This window comes from Rhipicephalus microplus, chromosome 5 (genome assembly GCF_043290135.1).
Source record: "Rhipicephalus microplus isolate Deutch F79 chromosome 5, USDA_Rmic, whole genome shotgun sequence".
NCBI lineage: Eukaryota > Metazoa > Arthropoda > Arachnida > Ixodida > Ixodidae > Rhipicephalus > Rhipicephalus microplus.
In genome coordinates, this window is record NC_134704.1 from 15,708,207 (window position 1) to 15,726,803 (window position 18,597).

The window sequence follows — 18,597 nt, forward strand, 5'->3', positions numbered from 1 at the left end:
CTACATGGAAGCACGCTGTAGTCTTTTCTCCCTTTCTGTCTACACTTTGCGATACGAGACGATGCTGCACAGAACTAGTCACGCGGAATGTAGTGTATTAGCCAAGCCGGCCGCACACCGCCGTTTGTCTTCGTGAGTGCGTGTGTTTGCGATGGTCTTAAGCGCGCAGGCGCAAGGCGCGGTAATCCGCTCCCGCATACGCAACGCTCGAGTGGCTTTGGCTCCGATCCGTTTCCCTCCCCTTGCGCTTCGTCGTCGTCGTCGTCGTCGTAGAGTGGTACGGCGCTGCTTGCGAGCGACATTCTTAATGAATGCTCAGTCCTTGTAGCCGGCCCGGGTTTATACTCTCGATGATGTCCGGCTCAAACTCGCGTAGTCGCCAGTGCGCCCGTCTTGTTACGGCGTTATCGTTCCTCCGAGTTGTTTCCCACATTGAATGCAAGATCTGTGCTAAGGCGGGCAAACACGCCGGAGATGCGCTGCTTGTGACGAAGGAAACCGAGACGACGCCTCATTGATTGTGTACTTAACGCCGTACCTCTCATTCTCGGGAGCGTTGTTTAGGTGCGGGCGAAGTTAACTGTGGGTGCTCCGTGCTTTTTTTTTTTAGAACTGACTGTGTGAACATGATTGGCAGATGACGTGTGCATTTTCTGGAAGTCTTTGTTAACTTCTCCCCCCCCCCCTTTTTTTTTGCAAGCCTGACAGTCTATTTAAACGTATATCATACAGTCTCCGATTTCATTAGCTTCCATGTTGCGTTATTGTCGGCGCATACGATTTCATTTGATCTCCATGTTCAACTTTTTGCTGGACAAGTAGCCAGTGGATTGTAATGAGCCTGTTTCTGAAACATTATGTGCTTATTTAACACGAAAACACGTGTCCTCCATTCTGTAACAGTGAGCGGTGTTGGTGTAGGCATGGTCAGGGTCGCTTAACCAGCGACTAATTGTTGTTTTCATCGCTGCCTGGCGGCGATCATTTGGTCACTGGCCTTTTTTTTTCGTGATGTTTTTTGCCGGGCACAATGATTGCGACTTGTACTGGTTGCGTGTGATGACCTTGTGTCCTACTAGGGCATTGTATAGTCATCGTTTTCTTAGCGTAGAGTGATTTATTCCGGTTCCTTCGCTTTATATCTGTCGTTACGTGCTTGATAACTTTCTACGCCGGTGCTCGGATGTGTAGGGTCGAGCGCTTGCAGTATCCCACGTTGAATCGATTTTTACTGTGACTTCTACGCGCAGCGACACCCCGATATACAAGATCAAACATTTCTGCACCGCTTTAGACTCAACGTCACTTGTGCTCCAAAAGCAAAATCAAACTAGTCTGACTCGCAAATATGCATCCTATGTAACGTCCCAGCAGATCAGCAACATGTTCTATTCGGGCCGTGGCGGTCGTATTTTCGATGGAGGCAAATATGATTGAAGCTCGTTTGCTTTAATTTAGGTACTTGTTGAAGAACCACAGGTAGTCGAAATGTCCGGAAGCTTCCACTACGGCGTCTATCATAATCACACCCTGGTTTTGGGATGTTAAACCCGAACAGTTATATAATATGCAAAATATTATGTGTGACTACGGGCGATAGACATGAAAGAGAGCGTCTGAAGGCGTATTGCAGCTTCAATGGGACGTGGGCTTAGAAATGTGGCATATTTTCGATTTTATATATAGCCAAGGGACTGAATAGCCCAGGGGTCCAAAGAGAAGATTGCGTTTATTGCCCGAAGTTTGTGGGTTATCTGTTATATCCCGAGTCAAGCGATAGTGCATTAAGCTATCGCTTCACTCGGTGCACTAACGGCTGTCTGATTATCAAGTGCGCTATCGCAGACACAATACTCGGCTGGCTCAATGCAGTTCACCAGCTGTGCGCTACATTCTACGAATGCGCTTTTCACGTTCTTGTGGGCCACGAAACTTTGAAAATTATGCCATCCATGTGTGTTCATGTGGCTGTTTGTGCTTTCATGTGTTTATTGGTATACTTATTTATTTATTTATTTATTTATTTATTTATTTATTTATTTATTTATTTATTGTACCCTCAGGGCTTTACAGCATTGCAGAGGGGAGCGGGCACTGACGAACAATGTTAAAGAAAAGAATACATAGACAAGACACTAGAACATTATTAAACACTGGAAAGCAACTATTATCAACTGCAACTATGTTATACAGCCAGTAGATTATACAAGAAAACTAACAACAAAATCAAACGTTTACATTTCCAACACCAAGTATGTTATCGAGCGATGTTTTAAAACTGCAAGGCGAGGTGATGGATGCAACTGATTGTGGGAGGTGGTTCCAATCCTTGCAAGTTTTAGGCAGGAATGAGTGGGAATATGTTGATGTCTTGAAGCGAGGAACAGCAACTTTCTGCGCATGGTCAGTACGAGTTGAAATGTATGACGGTGGGGTTATTAAATGTGAACGCAGAAGGGAGTTGTTGTAAATTTTGTGGAAGAGTACGAGACGGGATATCTCACGGCGTGTAGCGAGTAAAGGAATGTTAATAATTGATTTCATGTTTGTTACGCTAGCGGTACGGCGATAATCTGATAATATAAATCTAACAGCGCGATTCTGAATGCTCTCAAGTTCATTAACTAAAGTGATATTACCAGGGTCCCATATCGATGACGCGTATTCCAAATGCGGACGAACGTACGTAATGTAAAGAAGCTTTTTTAAATCAACAGGGGCCATGTAAAAGTTTCTTCGCATGAATCCTAGAACCCGGTTTGCCTTACATGTGACAGAGTTGATATGATGTTTCCAAGATAAGTTGTTAGTAATATGGACACCAAGGTATTTATAAGAGGGGACGGGATCGAGTACGGTGCTGTTAAGGAAATAATTTGGACATGCGGTAGTATTACGTGATATGCGCATAGACTTGCACTTCGAAACATTTAATTCCATTTGCCATAATTTACACCAGTTAAGCACGTTAGTCAAATCTGTTTGGAGGGTAGTGATGTCATTATTATTAGATATTTGGCGATAAATTACACAATCATCCGCGAATAGGCGCATTGTTGAAGAAATATTGTTAGGCAAGTCGTTAATGTAAATTAGGAACAGCAATGGCCCAAGGACAGACCCCTGTGGCACTCCGGAGCGAACTGGTGTAGTAGACGAGTCGAAATTATTAGCCGATACGTATTGGGAGCGGTTAGTAAGAAAGCTACGGATCCAAGCGAGCACATATGAGTCAATGTTTAATAGGCTTAGTTTATGTAGTAGTAGGGAGTGTGTTACTTTATCAAAGGCTTTGCTGAAATCTAGAAAGATGCAGTCAGTTATTGTTCCAGAGTCAAGGGATATGTGTAAGTCATTAGTAAAAAGTAGAAGCTGTGTTTCACACGAATACTGTTTTCGGAAGCCATGCTGAGCGGGTGTCAAGAAATCATTGTCTTGAAGAAACGTGATAAGGTGAGAGTAAATGACATGTTCTAAAATTTTACATGGTACTGATGTGAGAGAGATGGGACGAAAGTTACCTGGATCGTGGGTTGTTCCGGACTTATGTAAAGGTACCACCCTATTAATTAATTAATTAACCATACGTGCATCGTAATCAACTCTCACTGTTCGGAGCATGATGTGAGGCAAATAGCCGGGCTGAAATCTCCAGCATTTCAGTAAAGAATTTCTCTCTCTCTCTCTGTACTCTGCTTTGACTGTTGCTATGCTTGCAGCTTAAGTAAAAGTTTTGTGTCGCCCTTCTCTACCGCGCAGTGGCCAACCTTCGCGAGGAGTGGGACCGGAACGAATCGGTGGCGCTGCAGCGTCGCCGCCAGCTCGAGGGAATCGCCTCGGACGCCGGCCGCAGCCTGGACGACCGACGCCGCGAGCTCGAGGCGTGGCTCAGTCGCATGGAGGCGCGCCTCGACCGACAGGCCGCAGCCGGGCCGCCGCACTCGCTCGAAGCCCTCGAGGCACAGATACGCGAGCAGAGGGTGAGTGACCTGCGACGACGAGATTGCTGAAGAGCCGTCTGCGCCTGCACTCGGTCCCAAAGAGTGCGATATATATATATATATATATATATATATATATATATATATATATATATATATATATATATATATATATGGGTACGTTGACTCAAGCTCGCAAATTTTCATTACACCGACTCATACGATGACCATGAGCGCACTAGCTGTGCAGTGTTAATTAGGAGTAGTTTGTTAATTTAAGCACAATCCACAAGCGTAAATAATTATAGTCCCTTCTTCTTTTTTACACCATCTTGGTTATATCAGAGTCCTGGTTATATGACAAAGCTTTTCACACTTAAACGCTTGTGATCTGCTTCTCCGCACAGTAAGTAAGCTTGCAGTGAAGTAACATTGCCGTTCTTGATAGGTGCAGGATTTGGTTCCCTACGCAAACCTAACGTTATATTCAAGATAATAATAATAATAATAATAATAATAATAATAATAATAATAATAATAATAATAATAATAATCGGTGGCTTAGCTCGGCTACGCGGTGATATACGTAGCATGAGCTGTGAATGGATGGTTGGAAGGACGGACGGATGGACTAGCGAGTGAGCTCACGACAGTCAAGCGCGTCTCATTCCAGATGTTTCCAGGCCTCCAGCTTTGCGCCCTGTGCCGTCACTGCTACTCGCGCATGCGTAGCAGAGGTCTTGTACGTTTACGCGAAACCGCTTTTGCTTGGCCAGTGTAACTAATGCTCTCATAATAATAATAATTATTGTTGCACTTAACGTCTCAATGTCAAGATATGTTTATGAGAGACGCCGTAGTGGAGGGCTCCGAAACTATGAACCACCCGAAGTTCTTTGACGTGCGCCCCGATCTAATCACGCGCGTCACAAGCATTTTCGCCTCCATCGAAAGTGTGGCGATGCGGCCGGTATTCGATCCCGAAACTTGCGGTTCAGCAGTTGAACACCGTAACAGCTTGTTATGGTATCGCTTCAAGACTGCGAAAGAGCGCGAAACAACGCTTCATGATTGCGATGTGTCAGTTCACCGTTAATAGCGTTAACCGATAAGAAGGTTAACTATCTGCACCGTTAATCTTATGTTCTTGATAAGGTGAGATGCGTGCGTGTTTTCGACATAATTTTCCCCTCCTCTCCTGTCAAAAGCATGTAAACTCGTGTTCGCGTAAATGAACGCATTTATGTTAGCAGCGCTTTGTCCGCCCTGTTTTTTCTTCGTCGTCATTTTTCGCTTTGTTTCGCAGTGATTGATCACTTATTAGACCTTTCCGAACTCGAAGCATAACTGTGACTTCACGCAAGATGGCTTCACACTCAAGTGCAAGATGGCCCCCTCGATGGCATTGGATATTTGAAAAAGGTGCTTCCCGTCTGCTCCAGAAGTTTTTTCGTGATATGAGGTGGTACTCTGACCAATGAAGCGTGAAGCGTCGAGTGATGGGCCAGCTGGTGCACCAATGTTAAATTGATGTTAAATCTCCGAGTGGCACAACACCCGGAGCAGAGAGAAATGTTCTGAACTGGACAGGCGCTTTCTTGCAGGTGAAGTTCGCTGAAGATATTCCGAGAAAGCAGAAAGGGTGCGTATGCGTCGTCACAAACTACGTGATGATGATATCCTTTGTTTAATGACCCAAAACTGCGATTTGAGTATGAGTAGTGGAGGGCTCCGGAAATTCCGACCATCTGGTGTTCTTTAATGTCCACTGACACCGCAAAGTAGACGGGCGTCGACCATTTCGAAATGCCACCGCCGTCGCTAATCCGTCATGTCAAAAGCCGAGCTCTATAACCACTGATCCTTCGTTGTGGACAAGCATAAGCTTAGCTCAGGTGCAACGGACTGAAAAGCTTCTGACATGCCGTCGCCTTGCCAAATAGCACAGTTTATTTATTCGTCAGCGTGACTGGCGGAACACTCACGCACATACCTGATATTATGTGTATCAGGCCAGCCTAGAGATATATGTATTTGGTCCACAACGTTCTTTTTTTTTTCTGGTGTGTGTTTCGTGTTTCACAATGATTTTAGGAGCAAATGTGGTGGCTGCTGATGATGGGAAATATATAACAGAGATTATAGGGGCATTGCACTTTCTTGAGCGCATTACCTGCTTCACCGAGTGTCAGGCCGGGCGATTTCTTTCGCCCGTTACGGATTCCACTGGGTGCCCGGCGTTGCTATTGAACTCAGTATTTCCCGCATTTTAGGCGCACGCCCTAGCTTGTTGACCCGTGTTGGCGTTCGCTATATCTGTTTGCAACAAACAACATTCATCCTCGGCCCAGCTGATAAAATAGTTTGTGTGGTTCAACAACCCTTGTTTGAGTAGTGGAGGAAATTCGGACAACCCGGGGTTCTTTAACGCCCACCTAAATCTAAGTTCGCGGGCGTGTATCATTTTCGCCTCCGTCGAAAATCCGACCGCCGCTACCGGGATTCGATCCCGCTACCTTCGGGTCAGCATTCGACCACTGTGTAACCACCGAGGCCACCGTCGGTTTAACTGTGCACTGCTGTGGTTAAACAGCAATTACTGCAAGTTTTACTGGCAGGACGATCTCTTCGCCGTCCCTAATTCCGCCCTGCGCGTGATTGCGATCCTCGGCGGCATTGTATTCGCATTTACGCCGTCTCCCTGCCGCGTACGCTCCACTAATTGCCCTTTATCTTCGCCCGCCTCATAGCTCGGCACTTTCCTCTTCAAAAGCTCCGTCCTTTTGTCCGCCGCCATCCGTAACCGCTGACAATTGCTGGGCTCGCCGCCGGTAGACCGCACAGCCGCGTTCCCGCTCCCCGCGCATAAAACATTCATTCAGTGAGCCGTGTCGCGTTAAACTGTCGCGCGCGTCGTCTATACTGTTTCGTCGCACTGTGCCATTGCGTTTCCGGTCTCGTCTTGCTGTGAGAGGCGCTTTTGTGCGAATGCAGTGCAGCGTGAATCGGTGGCCTCCTCCGATAACGAATGGATAACTCGTGTGTGATTCTGATTCTCGTGTCCTTGTTATATATACATACGCCAATGGTAATGGGACCGCGAACAAGTGTCTCCTCGAAAACTACGCAGTGGCTCCTGGTGCTCCATATCGGCCGATGTACTGCAGTCGAGCGGGCCTGAGGCTGTTGTCGCGCGCTTGTGACAGGCTGTTACTTCTGCAGTTTGCGATTTCCGGAATCGAAAAAGTATCATGAAGTGTGTTTCCTCGAACCTTAATATGATAAATGGTGAGGTGATATTGGTGTTGAACGGATTTAGAGGGGGGAAAATAGTGCCTTGTATCGCCAAAGCACGAAATGTCCAGTGCGAAGCTCCGCCGAGCGGAAATTCCCCTTGATTGCCGATTATTCGCGCGCTATGCACGTTAAGCTAATTTGCTTGATTTGAAGCTCGTCATGCTGCGAACACTGTTTGCACGGAGTGGTTGCTTCGTGGTTTTGTAAACATTGTGTCGTCCGCGCAATATTTTTTTTAGACAAGTTTTATCAAACGCAGATTTTCTTTAAAAAATCACCGAAAGGAGCTTTCATTATGACCAGTTAGATCACCGACTGCAGGATCAGAAAACATATTCTGATTTTATGTGTAAAAACAGCAATGTTAAATTGCTAGTAGCGCCGAAGTGGCGGACTACATATTGACTTTATACACGTTAAAGTTTTGTTGTTTTTTCTTATTGCATGTTGTTTAGGTGATGTTAACCATCTTGGGTTCTTTTACCTGTCATTGAATCACCGCGTGCGCGTCTCTCTCTCTTTCTTTAGTGTGTGCGTGTGTGTGTGCGTGTGTTTTAATTCACCGTCATTGATCTTCGGACTGTGCAATTAAGCGTCCGTCGAACCCGCGTCCTCAGCCTAAGGAGGGCCCCACCTCTGCCGCTAGGCTCCTACGACTGCTTTTTGGCAACTTCCACGACTCACGCAACTGAGCGTACTAGTTTGCTCTGGTTATTGTTATGCCAGTTATAGTCGTTACCACCAAGGAAAAAACTTGAACTTCAGCACAATAATAAAAATCTAATAGTATTCCCAAATGAGCCCATGAAGAGCGCTTTTCGAGAATTTCATTCGTCGTCGCTGCTTTTCGACACGCAGGCAGATCTCGCTGAAATGCAGACGCGATGCTTTTTGAGGCTGGCAGAAAATTTCTTTCTGTCTGGGCGGCCCGTCTTTTCCGTCCTGCACGGCCAGTGTCTGTGCCGGGGCGCACACAACGAATTTCTCGGCTCTCTCGACGACTGCAGCGGCTCGTTTGTAAAGCAAATACTGCGGAGCCACAGTGCCTGGAGATTCCGGAAAACTCGTTTACCAAAAGGGAGCGGCTGCGAAAGGCAAGCGAGAAATGAGGGAGCGTATAGAGCGAGAAAGCGACGGCGACGACGACGAATGAAAGGCCGAGAAGAAGAGAGCAGTCAGAAGGTGGACACCGTCCCGGCGGACGCCTAGATCGCGCAGATAAAGGAGAGCGCGGAATGAGATGTGCTCAGAGGCGACGAGGCGCGACGGGTGGCGAGGCGATAAAAAAACAAGAACTATAGTATTAACGAAAGGCAAAAGAGAGCTCTTGAAAGACGAGAAAGACAGCTTCCAAGATTTTCGAAAAAAAAAAAGAAATACCGCACTGGGGGAAAAAATTTACTCTTATAGCTCTTAGCTCGTGTTTTTACTTTGAGCTCCATGTGCCGATTTTATACCCCCCTTCTCCATTTATTTTTCTCAGATCAGTGAGAGGCAATCCTTATGTATATTTATTTTTCAGGCTGTTGTCGTTTCGTTGCTGTTTGATAGTGGCGGGCTTGCATCTCTTGAAAACACGAAAACGCCGCTGCGCGCAGACAGAATCTAACGCACGTTGTCGGTCGCAGATGCCGTGGCGCATCAAATGTCTCAGATGTGGTCGTCGTTTCTTGGTTCGCCTCGATGTTGCCTGCTGCTATTTTTTTCTTCCTGTCGTTTTTCTTTTTCTGCGCTCTTTCGTCTAACTGCTTTCGTCTCTCGGCATCCGAAATGCGTGCTATTGTGGCCGCTTCTTTCACTGACAGCTCGCTTCCTTTGATTAGTCTTGCTTGCGAACGTTTTGTGCTTGCTCGGGCGAGCGGGTGCGCAGAATGAGTTTTGACTTTCTGTTGTTTCGCTGTGCGGCTTTTGAACCCGCGTCACGCAAGTGGCAATTTACGAAGCCCGATTTATTCCACTGGCCACTTCTTATAGCGTGCACTTTTCGCACCAATGCCGCATCGGTACCCTTGTTCCTCGCGCTTTCTTTTATTTTACGTCTAAAGACTTCTTTAAATGGACAGCGTGATGTGCCTTTGAAGTTGTCATTTGTATTGCGAAGCATTACAGAACTGAGATTTCCTGAAGGTCAAGCCATGCACGCACGCACGCGCGCACGCACACACACACACACACACACAAAATAATAATAATAATAATAATAATAATAATAATAATAATAATAATAATAATAATAATAATAATAATAATAATATGACAAAGAGGAATGGTTCATAATATTACACAGTCGAACACCACAGCTTCCTCAAATAGAAGGCACATTATGATTTTCAGCAAGCACCAATGATGCCCAAAAACAGGCTCTTCTGTGATTCTCAAGTAGTCTACCACAGGTTCAATGAGGTAAAATAAGTTCATATGTCACAAGGACGGAATAATCGTTACATTTTAGTGTATATTTAACTAAGCATCCTACTAGTGTCACAGTTACACAGGGAAGGAGGGAACCAGTTGCTCTGTTTTCAGGTAATTCAGAAACCAACACAGTGCAGTTCGATGGCTGATATCTACAATTGATTCGTATTCAAGTACGAGAGGTCACCTTACTATGAAAACACACCATGGTGAAGCGCTATCTTCTTGGACTTTCTTGAGCTTGTTAACGTGCAGCAAAGCTTCTCTTTCGGGCTGGCAATTTCGTCCGCCATAATGCAAGTAGAAGAAGGGGGTCGGGGGATGTGGCACCTTCGCTGAGGCAACGGCTCGCAAAAGCTTGCGAGAACGCGCGCTGACCCACGAGAGATAACTCCACCTGCGCTTCTTCGAACGACAATAAGACGGGGCAGATAAAACAGCGAGCCTTTTTAAAGCGTTTTCTATAAACACTCTAGGAGCAACTTCTGCGGGTACACTTGCATGACACCCTCTATACGCCATAAATCATAATTGTTGGGAAGTAGGAAACCAGGCACTACGTAATTATTCGTTCCTCGGAGAAGCGTGGTACGCGCAACACGAGGCGCTATGAGCTGCTTGTTGACTGTACCTGATGACGATGAAAATTTATGGCTGAGCCTTTTGTTATGGATTTAAAAGCATTCTACGATCCACTCGTTGCGCAATTCTTACAGCGTGAAGCCCTTTTGATATTTTACACTCTTCTACCACGCTATATTACATATGTTCGCGTGGTTATTCTCGGCGTAACGCCTGTATATTGTTTTTGTGCGAAGGAGTTTCAAGCATGCACCGGCGTGACTAATGTAGAATCCTGGGCTGCCACGCAGAGAGCCCAGGTTCGAACCCTGTTCCATTCTGGCTTTTCTTTATTGTCATTTTGTGTGGTAGTGGTTGCGCACACCAGTGCCGGCGGCGGACAACTTCGGCGCCAAAAACAGACCTTGTTGGGATCCTACAGCAGCTTCCGCCGTAGAAAGATAGAAAAAAAAAGAGGCGGCGAGCATGTACAGTATAGCAAGGAGAGCGAAAAGAGAAGTGGTTTTGAAAAGGAGATAAAAAGAGGACGGCAACGCCGCTTCTATAGTGTCCGAACTAGCAGTGCGTGGCTGCCCTTTTCGGACGTAAAGGATCACCGTGACGCTTCGAGAATAAAAAAAAAAAGGCGCTGTCAGCCATTTTTTACGCGAATTGAGGTGCACTCGCTCCGGCTGCCTCTATCGTTGCGCTGAGTGGGCGCGATGATTGTTGCGCCGCCCGCTGTCTTCTCATCGCTGTTCTGTAGCCAGTCGGCCGTCTCCACAGTCAGAGCTCGCTCCGTCGTGTAGTTGCGTGAAGTTCTGCAGCGTTTCTTAACGCGCGTTGTGTGTTTGCATTGGGCAGAACCCTCTTTCGTAGTGTTTGATCTGTCACGCGAGAACGCGTTTAGTTTGCGGATGTTGATATCGCTTCGCTCCTGCCGGTTGGCTTCATCGGCTGGGCCTAATGAGAGGGAAAAAGATGATGCTACTCCTCTTCCGAAAGAGCGAATGTACGCGAGAGCCTTATTGTGAAGGTACTATAGCCGCTGCGCACCTCTTCACTCACCTACGCATGCAATATATCTCACTATCTCACCAACAAACAAATAAGCAAACAAAGGCTGTGCCTTTCCCGAGCGCCCTTTGCCGTGGCAACCGCGGTGCCTCGTTTTGGTCTCGCTAGTCTTCCTCGCCTCGCCTTGTTGTGTGCTGTCACACTAATCTACTTTCCATTATCTCCTTCGTGCGCCGCTGGCCGGCCCTTTGTGAAATAATGGCTCGTCTAGTTCTGTCTCTCCTCTGTCATTTGTCTTTTAGTCTTTTTCTCGTCACTTGTCTCTGTCTCGTTCGTCGCCCATGGCCTTCACTTATTGCGAGTTACAGCTGCCCCCTCTGGTTCTCCACTTGGTCGATGTTTTTTTTTTTTTTCTCGCATTTTTCTTTTGTTCTCGTGTTTGCGGGCACCAGCGTCCCCTGGTGGAACGCTTGGCCTCTTCTTGGCACTTTTCGCGTCTTCTTCGGACTCAGTCCTCGTACCCGATTGTCTCTACCTACCTACCCCCCCCCCCCCCGCCCTTTTCCATCGTTCCATAGCGGTGTTTTCATCGCACTGCGCCCCGCTCGAGGCGACCCGCGCTGCGTCCTGCTCGCCCGTGGGCAATACGAGCCGCGCGCCAGATCGAGCGCGTTCTATCGACAGATCTGGTTGCCACCATCGTTAGCGGCGTTTCTCGCTCGTCGCGCGTCCCTCTCTTCCTATACTGCCGCTTTGTTTTTACGAGCTTTACTTTCCTCCTCTTCCGATCTCGACCCACCACCGCACGTCGATGGTGCTGCGCTGGTGGAAGAGTCCGCGCGAAGGAGAACACTTGGTTGCGTGTTCGTTCGCTTCCGCGCGCTTCGAACTCGCTGTTCGGGCCGGCTGGGTCGATTTCTAGCCGGGGCTGACCGCCGGAGATATTTTAGATTTAGACTCGTCGCCCTCTGTGTCTGTGTGAGCGTGTGTGGTCTTTCTGTGCGCCAGCTATCGAGACGCAGCGTCGGCAGAGAGTTGGAAATACTCGCTTCTTCCCCCGTTGCCCTTTTCGCTGCCGGGCGCTTCCAATTTGTGCGTGATCCCGCGTATCGCCTTTCTTTTTGCGGATCCCCCCACCTCCCGCACGACCGAAAAGCCGAGCCGTGCTGAGCCGCACTCACGCCGGCAAATCATGCCCGGTAAACTGGTCCTGCGATGCGAGTAATCCCTCCACCTATTGTTCGCACTGCTTTGGACGGTACGAATGCGGCAGGTGTTCGAAAGCCTCGCGTCCTGGTTCGTCCTCTGTAACACGGGTTCTTTGTGGGAGTGTGGAAAGGTCCGCGCTACAGCTGCCGTTGGCGGCGCTGTGGTTTCGCCTTCGACTTAGACAAGAAGAAAAAAAAAAAACATTGTGGCTGATCCCTCTTTCTAGGAATCGGTAAAACCTGGAAGTGAAACATGTCTATACAGACGTAGTTCAGGGATTATTGTGCTTTGTTTCGCCACAAGGTCGAAGGAATGGATGCTACAGCAACAAATTGCAAAGTCACGCGAAGAACGGCAAACAGCAGCAGCTCGAAATCAGCAGCGCGCACCTCAAGCAGAAACTACGCATGAAATGAGCATAGACAGAACGAGCGCCTGTCGCAGCTCGACACTTGAAGCACGCTGTATAAACAGAAAGAAAGGTGTCCGAAACGAACGCACAGCTATACACGGGAAAAGCGCGAACACTTCGCGTGTAGCAGCGTGCTCCTTCCGAAGTGACCTTCGTGCTTTCTCGAAGCACGAGTCTGATAAGTGCGCGCGCAAGGAGAGACCATGCTCCTTGGAGGCGGCGCTCGGCATCGCATTGAAACGGCGTCGCGTCGCATTACTTTGACGCACTTGGAAAGGTTATGCGCTATACCCTCACATTCTGTCGCATTCATGTGAGCGCCGCGGCTTGAAAGAGCTGAAAGTGCGGAAAAAAATTGCAGGTGCACGTAAACCGCTTACGAATTTTATAGCGGCAGCACGCAGCGTTCTGCCACTCATGTTGGCATGCACGAACCTCTCGAGCAGTGTAGCTTTATTCGTGGAATTTTCGAGGGACACCGCCAGAGTTTTCTTTCGGAATAGTGGACAATTGCCGACCCTTTTTTGGCGCCTTGTACAACATTTTTCTCTCCGATTTCTCGCTCAATGGCTTCCAAGCGATGGTGCGTGAATGAATCGTCACGGATACTGCTATCACGTGACTCAATGCCTGTAATGTTCTGATGCAGTGTGCGATGCCTTCGGTGCTGCTTCCGGCTTTTGTGACCGCATCGATATCGGAACAAAAGGAGAAAGCGCGTGCAGAGATCTTTGGAGGCGTGATCGATGTTTTCCATGGCGTCTGCAAGCATTTCGGCGCTTTGCGTTGCAGCGTCTATTGTAATTTGTAGTCGGAGTGCCTCCTTCTCACGAGAGTTGTGATTTGGGGTTAGCTTGAACAAGTCATTCTTACCGGTACTGAGAGCAAACACAAAACGTCTTTGTTTTGTAACGAATGCCTCGTTCTGACCGTAAATCGAGTTAAAATGTGCATAGTTGAACTGATCGTTAAGGTATTAAGACCAAGAAAATGTGTGAAGGTGGAAAAACCTGAGAGGGCTTGAAATACTTTTCCAGGTAATTATTGAATGATTTCGCTATCGGGGTTTATTGCCTCATGAATAGTTTGCTGCAGACAGAAACAAGTAGCATGGTGATGTTGCTTGCCGATTTTTGTTTATAAGGAACATTATGATGTCTTTTTTGAACGCATAGCTCATTTCAATTTTCATGTTCATTGGGATAAGTCTATTCACTTAGTAGTACCTATTTCCTTGTTTAATATGAGTCCGTTAATGTTGTTGAGCAGCAAGCAACTGTTCCGCTTCTTCTTCTACGCAAACTGTTCGTGAGTGAGTGAGTGAGTGAGTGAGTGAGTGAGTGAGCGAGCGAGCGAGCGAGGTCCCGCCTTGGCGCTGCGTTCCCGCCTGGGAGCTGACTGTGTCTCTCAGCAGCTTCCTAAATGTACAATGCTTTAACCACAAAGTTGACCACCTGTTCAGGAAACAAAGTGTTACATAGCAGGCTCCGCATCTAGGCGCCAGCGCTTCCTTTGTTTATCGGCATAATAATAATAATAATAATAATAATAATAATAATAATAATAATAATAAAGTATTGTTAAAGGATAGACAGGGAGAGACGGGTAGGATGAGAGTGGCCTCAGCGGTGAGCGAACTCTACCGGAAAGCTTACCTTTCTTTTCACTTTTCTGGTTGCTACAGGAAGCAGCAAGAGGGTTCTGAAAGAGAGGGTCATCCGAAGCCATTTTTCCTTTAAAGAGGTTTGATCACTGCCACCCCTGTATCAAAGTCTTTGCCGCAGGAAAGCGTGCCTTCGTGAAAATAGCCAGAGAGAGAGAGGGGGGGGGGGGTGCAGGCAACAACAATGGTGACTACGCCACCGGGAGTCTGAGCAACAGCGTGGCTGACATTCGATGCTCGAATCGCAATTTCTTTCAGTTAACGCGACGGGGCAGGCGCGGCTGTTCTTTGTGCTGTTTCGTCGCCTTCCGGGTTTGAGACGGTGGCGAAGGAGGCTGTTGTTGTTGGGCTCTTGTATAGGCAGCCAGGAAACAGGGAGGAAAGGGTGGCACCGGGCGAATCTGGAAGCGTCGCACGGGTGGCAGGCTTGGTGTTTAGCGGCGCTAACGCTCGACGCGACAAGTCGGACAGCGGCTGCTTATTAGATGGGCGTCTCCTCGTCGCTCCATTGACATGATCACCCTCGGGCAGGGAACGTCCGACGATCTTGCCTCGCTTCGAGCCACCCCTTACTCGCGGAGGGCCACGAGTTAAACTGATCACAATATAAAGAAGAACCAGGGGGGTGACAGTGTACTTCGTCGGGTGTCACTTCCCAATTTCTGCGTTACGCGCGGGTTCCGACGTGTCGTCACTGGTGGTGGCAATTTTCTACCCCCATATTCTTGATGCTGAAGCTTTGCCGACAGTGCTGAGAAAACACTCGGCGTAGAAACGTTTCTCACACTTACCCTTTTATAGATTTTGTATAACTGCGCAAAAAACGAAGGGAAACATGAAGCGAGAGAAAAGCACAAGCAGGCGCAGGTATTAGCTTTTTATTTTTGTACGATTTTGGATAGCTAAAGAAGCGAATGTCTTCGAATAGAAAGCCTGCATGCTTGTTCACATACGCGCAATGTTAACATTTCTATATTTCTCGAAAAAAAAAACCCCGTCTCCCGCAATGGAATTGTGAAGAAATGCGAATGCATTTCGTGCGTTGTGAAAGGGTACCGTTGCGGTCAGCCATTCGCCTCTACTGACTTCTGCCATCGCCTTGAGCCATCGCCCATCTAGCTAGGGGCGCGAATAAGGGTGCGCGCCCGCAGGTGTTGCTCACAGCTGCCGACGCCGAAGCGTGACATGGTAGGGTGGTGGTGGTGGTGGTGCTAATGGTTAGAAGAGGAGAAAGGCACCTAATTTGTCCCTACTGAAACGTTCCGTGTGCGATTCCAATAATTCCGTATGTTTCCGTAAGAATCTTACGGAAATATATGGAAAATATATGGGAAACATATGCATTCTTTATGGAAACATATGGAATTATTGGACTCCGGAACGTTTGAGTAGGGATGGTAGGGGTTCCGGTCGCTAGGGACGCGCGCGCCCGCAGGTGTTGGGGGACAGGGCGGTGGACGGATCCCGACGGACGCCTGACGTAGCCCGACTAATAAATGCATTCGCATTTAAAACAAAAAAAAAACAAACAAAAACAGGCGCACGTGGTCAACCAGTGCATGTTCGCTCTGATGTAGCCTCAGCCACAAGCCGGTACCGGAAAAGCGGTTTTTCCCGCCAGCATTCACTGTCCCCATAACCACAGTCGTCGAGTCAAAATGTTTCGCGACATGAGTTCGCGCGCGAGGCTGACTTCCGTATGCACCGCGCCACGTTTAGTTGTATGTATCGCATCCACATTTATAAGTGTTCGCTCATTCGCATATTAATAATCCCCATAACCAACAGACTCACACGCTAACTAGTATTAGTAAGCAGCAAATGCGCGTGCTTCTGAAATTTGCATATCTATATAGACTTGACGGGCATGTCACGACTCTCCCGAAGACGCTCGTTGAAGGCATCTGTTGCGTGTAGTCTAATGTATTTAAAGCTTAACATGCTGGATTGAACTCTGCCTGGCTGGTTAAAATGATTAGAATGAACAAACTTCTCAGCCGGGTATAGTCGTTAGTTTTTCAATTTTGAAACCTGGCCCCACGTTTCGAGACCCGTTCAGTTTCTTCTTGAAGCAGCGCTCCTTAGTCGGTTGACCTCCTCTCTACCGTCGTTCTTCCCGTCGTTCAACGTTCTCGTTGCTGGGTTGCTTTCTCCTTTGCTTCGGGAGTCCGCGTACATAAGAACTAACAACTAAACGGGGCTGCAGAGTGCTTATTCTTATCTGTTCTATTTACAAATTGCGTCTTGTGTTATTTGATTTTTTTTTTGTTTCACTTCCTGTTTGTTAATCTCGTGTGCGTTTGCGTCAGCTCAGGGGACCGCTTGCACTCTCTATCGTATAGCTGTGCCGATTGTGGAAAACGAGAGCCGCCCTCTCTTCGCAGACATTCACATCCTCGGTTCCGTCGTCGGTATACGGTACAAAAGCGGGATTCACTGACAGCTTTGTGGAGCGAACGCTGTCCTTTGTTGGCGCCCTGTCAGGGATGAGGGTTCCACGACAGCGCGGAGAGACAAAAGACGGACGGACGAGAGGGAGGGGGGGGGGTCGTCATCAAACTAAGAAGCGAGCAGTGCCCACCGCGGCCTGGTTTTTTGTCGCAGAGTGCCAGATGCCTCCAGCACAACTAATATTGTACCGCCCGACAAGTGTTACGACGCGCCTCCTTTTGCCGTTCTTGATTCGATTTTTTTTTTTCGAATTACGCTCGCACGTTATGCAGCTATAGCCGTTGATGCGGCCTGCACTGCGACGCCCTTTTCTGCCAAACCTTAGCGGCCTCCTTAAATGGTTTCATTTTCTGTATAAGTATAAACAATTAGCAACCCAATTTCGTACCGTCAGTTGGCCATCATCATTCTATATATTATTATTATTATTATTATTATTATTATTATTATTATTATTATTATTATTATTATTATTATGTCATTGGATCCATTGCTTTATGCGACATAGGTGCACATTTTTTCCCTACGAGACTTTTATGAAGCTCGGGATGGGGCTCATTAGGATCATTTCAGTAACGTAGGCACTCGCTTCTGGCTCCCTGTCGCATTACGTAACCGGTCTTTGACAATACCAAGAAAGATGATATCCTGACGTAAATAAGGATTCATAAATACTACCGCGCATATACGGTCTCTTTTTCTAGGACGATAATCACATTATGGGCAGAAACAGCGCACAAACTCACGGGACGAAGAGAAGAAACACAAACAAGCGCTTGTTTGTGTCTCTTCTCTTCGTCCCATGAGTTTGTGCGCTGTTTCTGCCCATAATGTATCACCAACTAGCCCAACTTTCAGTCTTGCTTCCGTAATCACAGCAGCCGCTTTATCGGTTGGCGGATTCGGAGCGTGCCTTGGCCAGACCACGGGTTAATGTCTCGTTCGCCTGTTTATATACATTCGCGCAGCTGCTGAACGCCGAGCTGACCAAGTGGAAAGCGGCAGTGGACTCCGTCACTCGGCTGGCGCACAAGGTTGCCTCCGAGCCCCGCTCCAACTCCGTGGGTGCCCCGCTCCAGGAGGACCCCGCGAGGCTTATGGCGGCCGTCGAGGGCATCAACCAGCGCTTCGCCGACCTCACCGTCAGGTGGGATTTGCTCTCAATTTACCACATAGGCTTCCACGACGCAGCGTCCTATATATGAAAGTGTGGCAGTTACATAGCTCTACCGTCCTTCGTTAAGAGCGCGTGTTCGTTGTTTGTGAGCTAGGTGGTTTTCATGCACATCGAAACGAAAGGCGGGAATGGAGGGAGACAAACACGCGTTGGGGACGCACACTCCTCGACATCGTTCGTGTGCGTGCCTCACTGTCTTCTCGCCCTGTTTTTGGATTCAACAGTGTTTATTGATTCTCGGGACAGCGACGAAATACAAGAGACCGCTGACTGTAGATTCATTATCTTACTGAAATAGATATTGTCGTCCCGCGGTTCAAGCGTTGTTAGCAGCCGAAAACGCGTTGTTTATGCCTTGTCTATCGGCATCTTAATAAAACGTTTCACGAAAGCCTCTTGCCCTGGTCCCGCGCAGTCATGGGCAGAGACAGTCCCTTAAATCGCCGGTAGTATT

General features: G+C 47.7%; 1 protein-coding gene across 9 annotated transcripts in view; it reads left to right on the plus strand.

The window, feature by feature from the left end:
• Dys (Dystrophin) overlaps window positions 1-18,597 on the plus strand; it is a 462,180-nt gene that overhangs the window by 336,888 nt on the left and 106,695 nt on the right. For all 9 annotated transcript variants that reach the window (XM_075894910.1, XM_075894913.1, XM_075894908.1 and 6 more), the window contains 2 exons: window positions 3,760-3,980; window positions 17,935-18,113. In XM_075894910.1, the coding sequence (XP_075751025.1) occupies window positions 3,760-3,980; window positions 17,935-18,113 (400 nt within the window). The remainder of the gene's footprint in view (window positions 1-3,759; window positions 3,981-17,934; window positions 18,114-18,597) is intronic.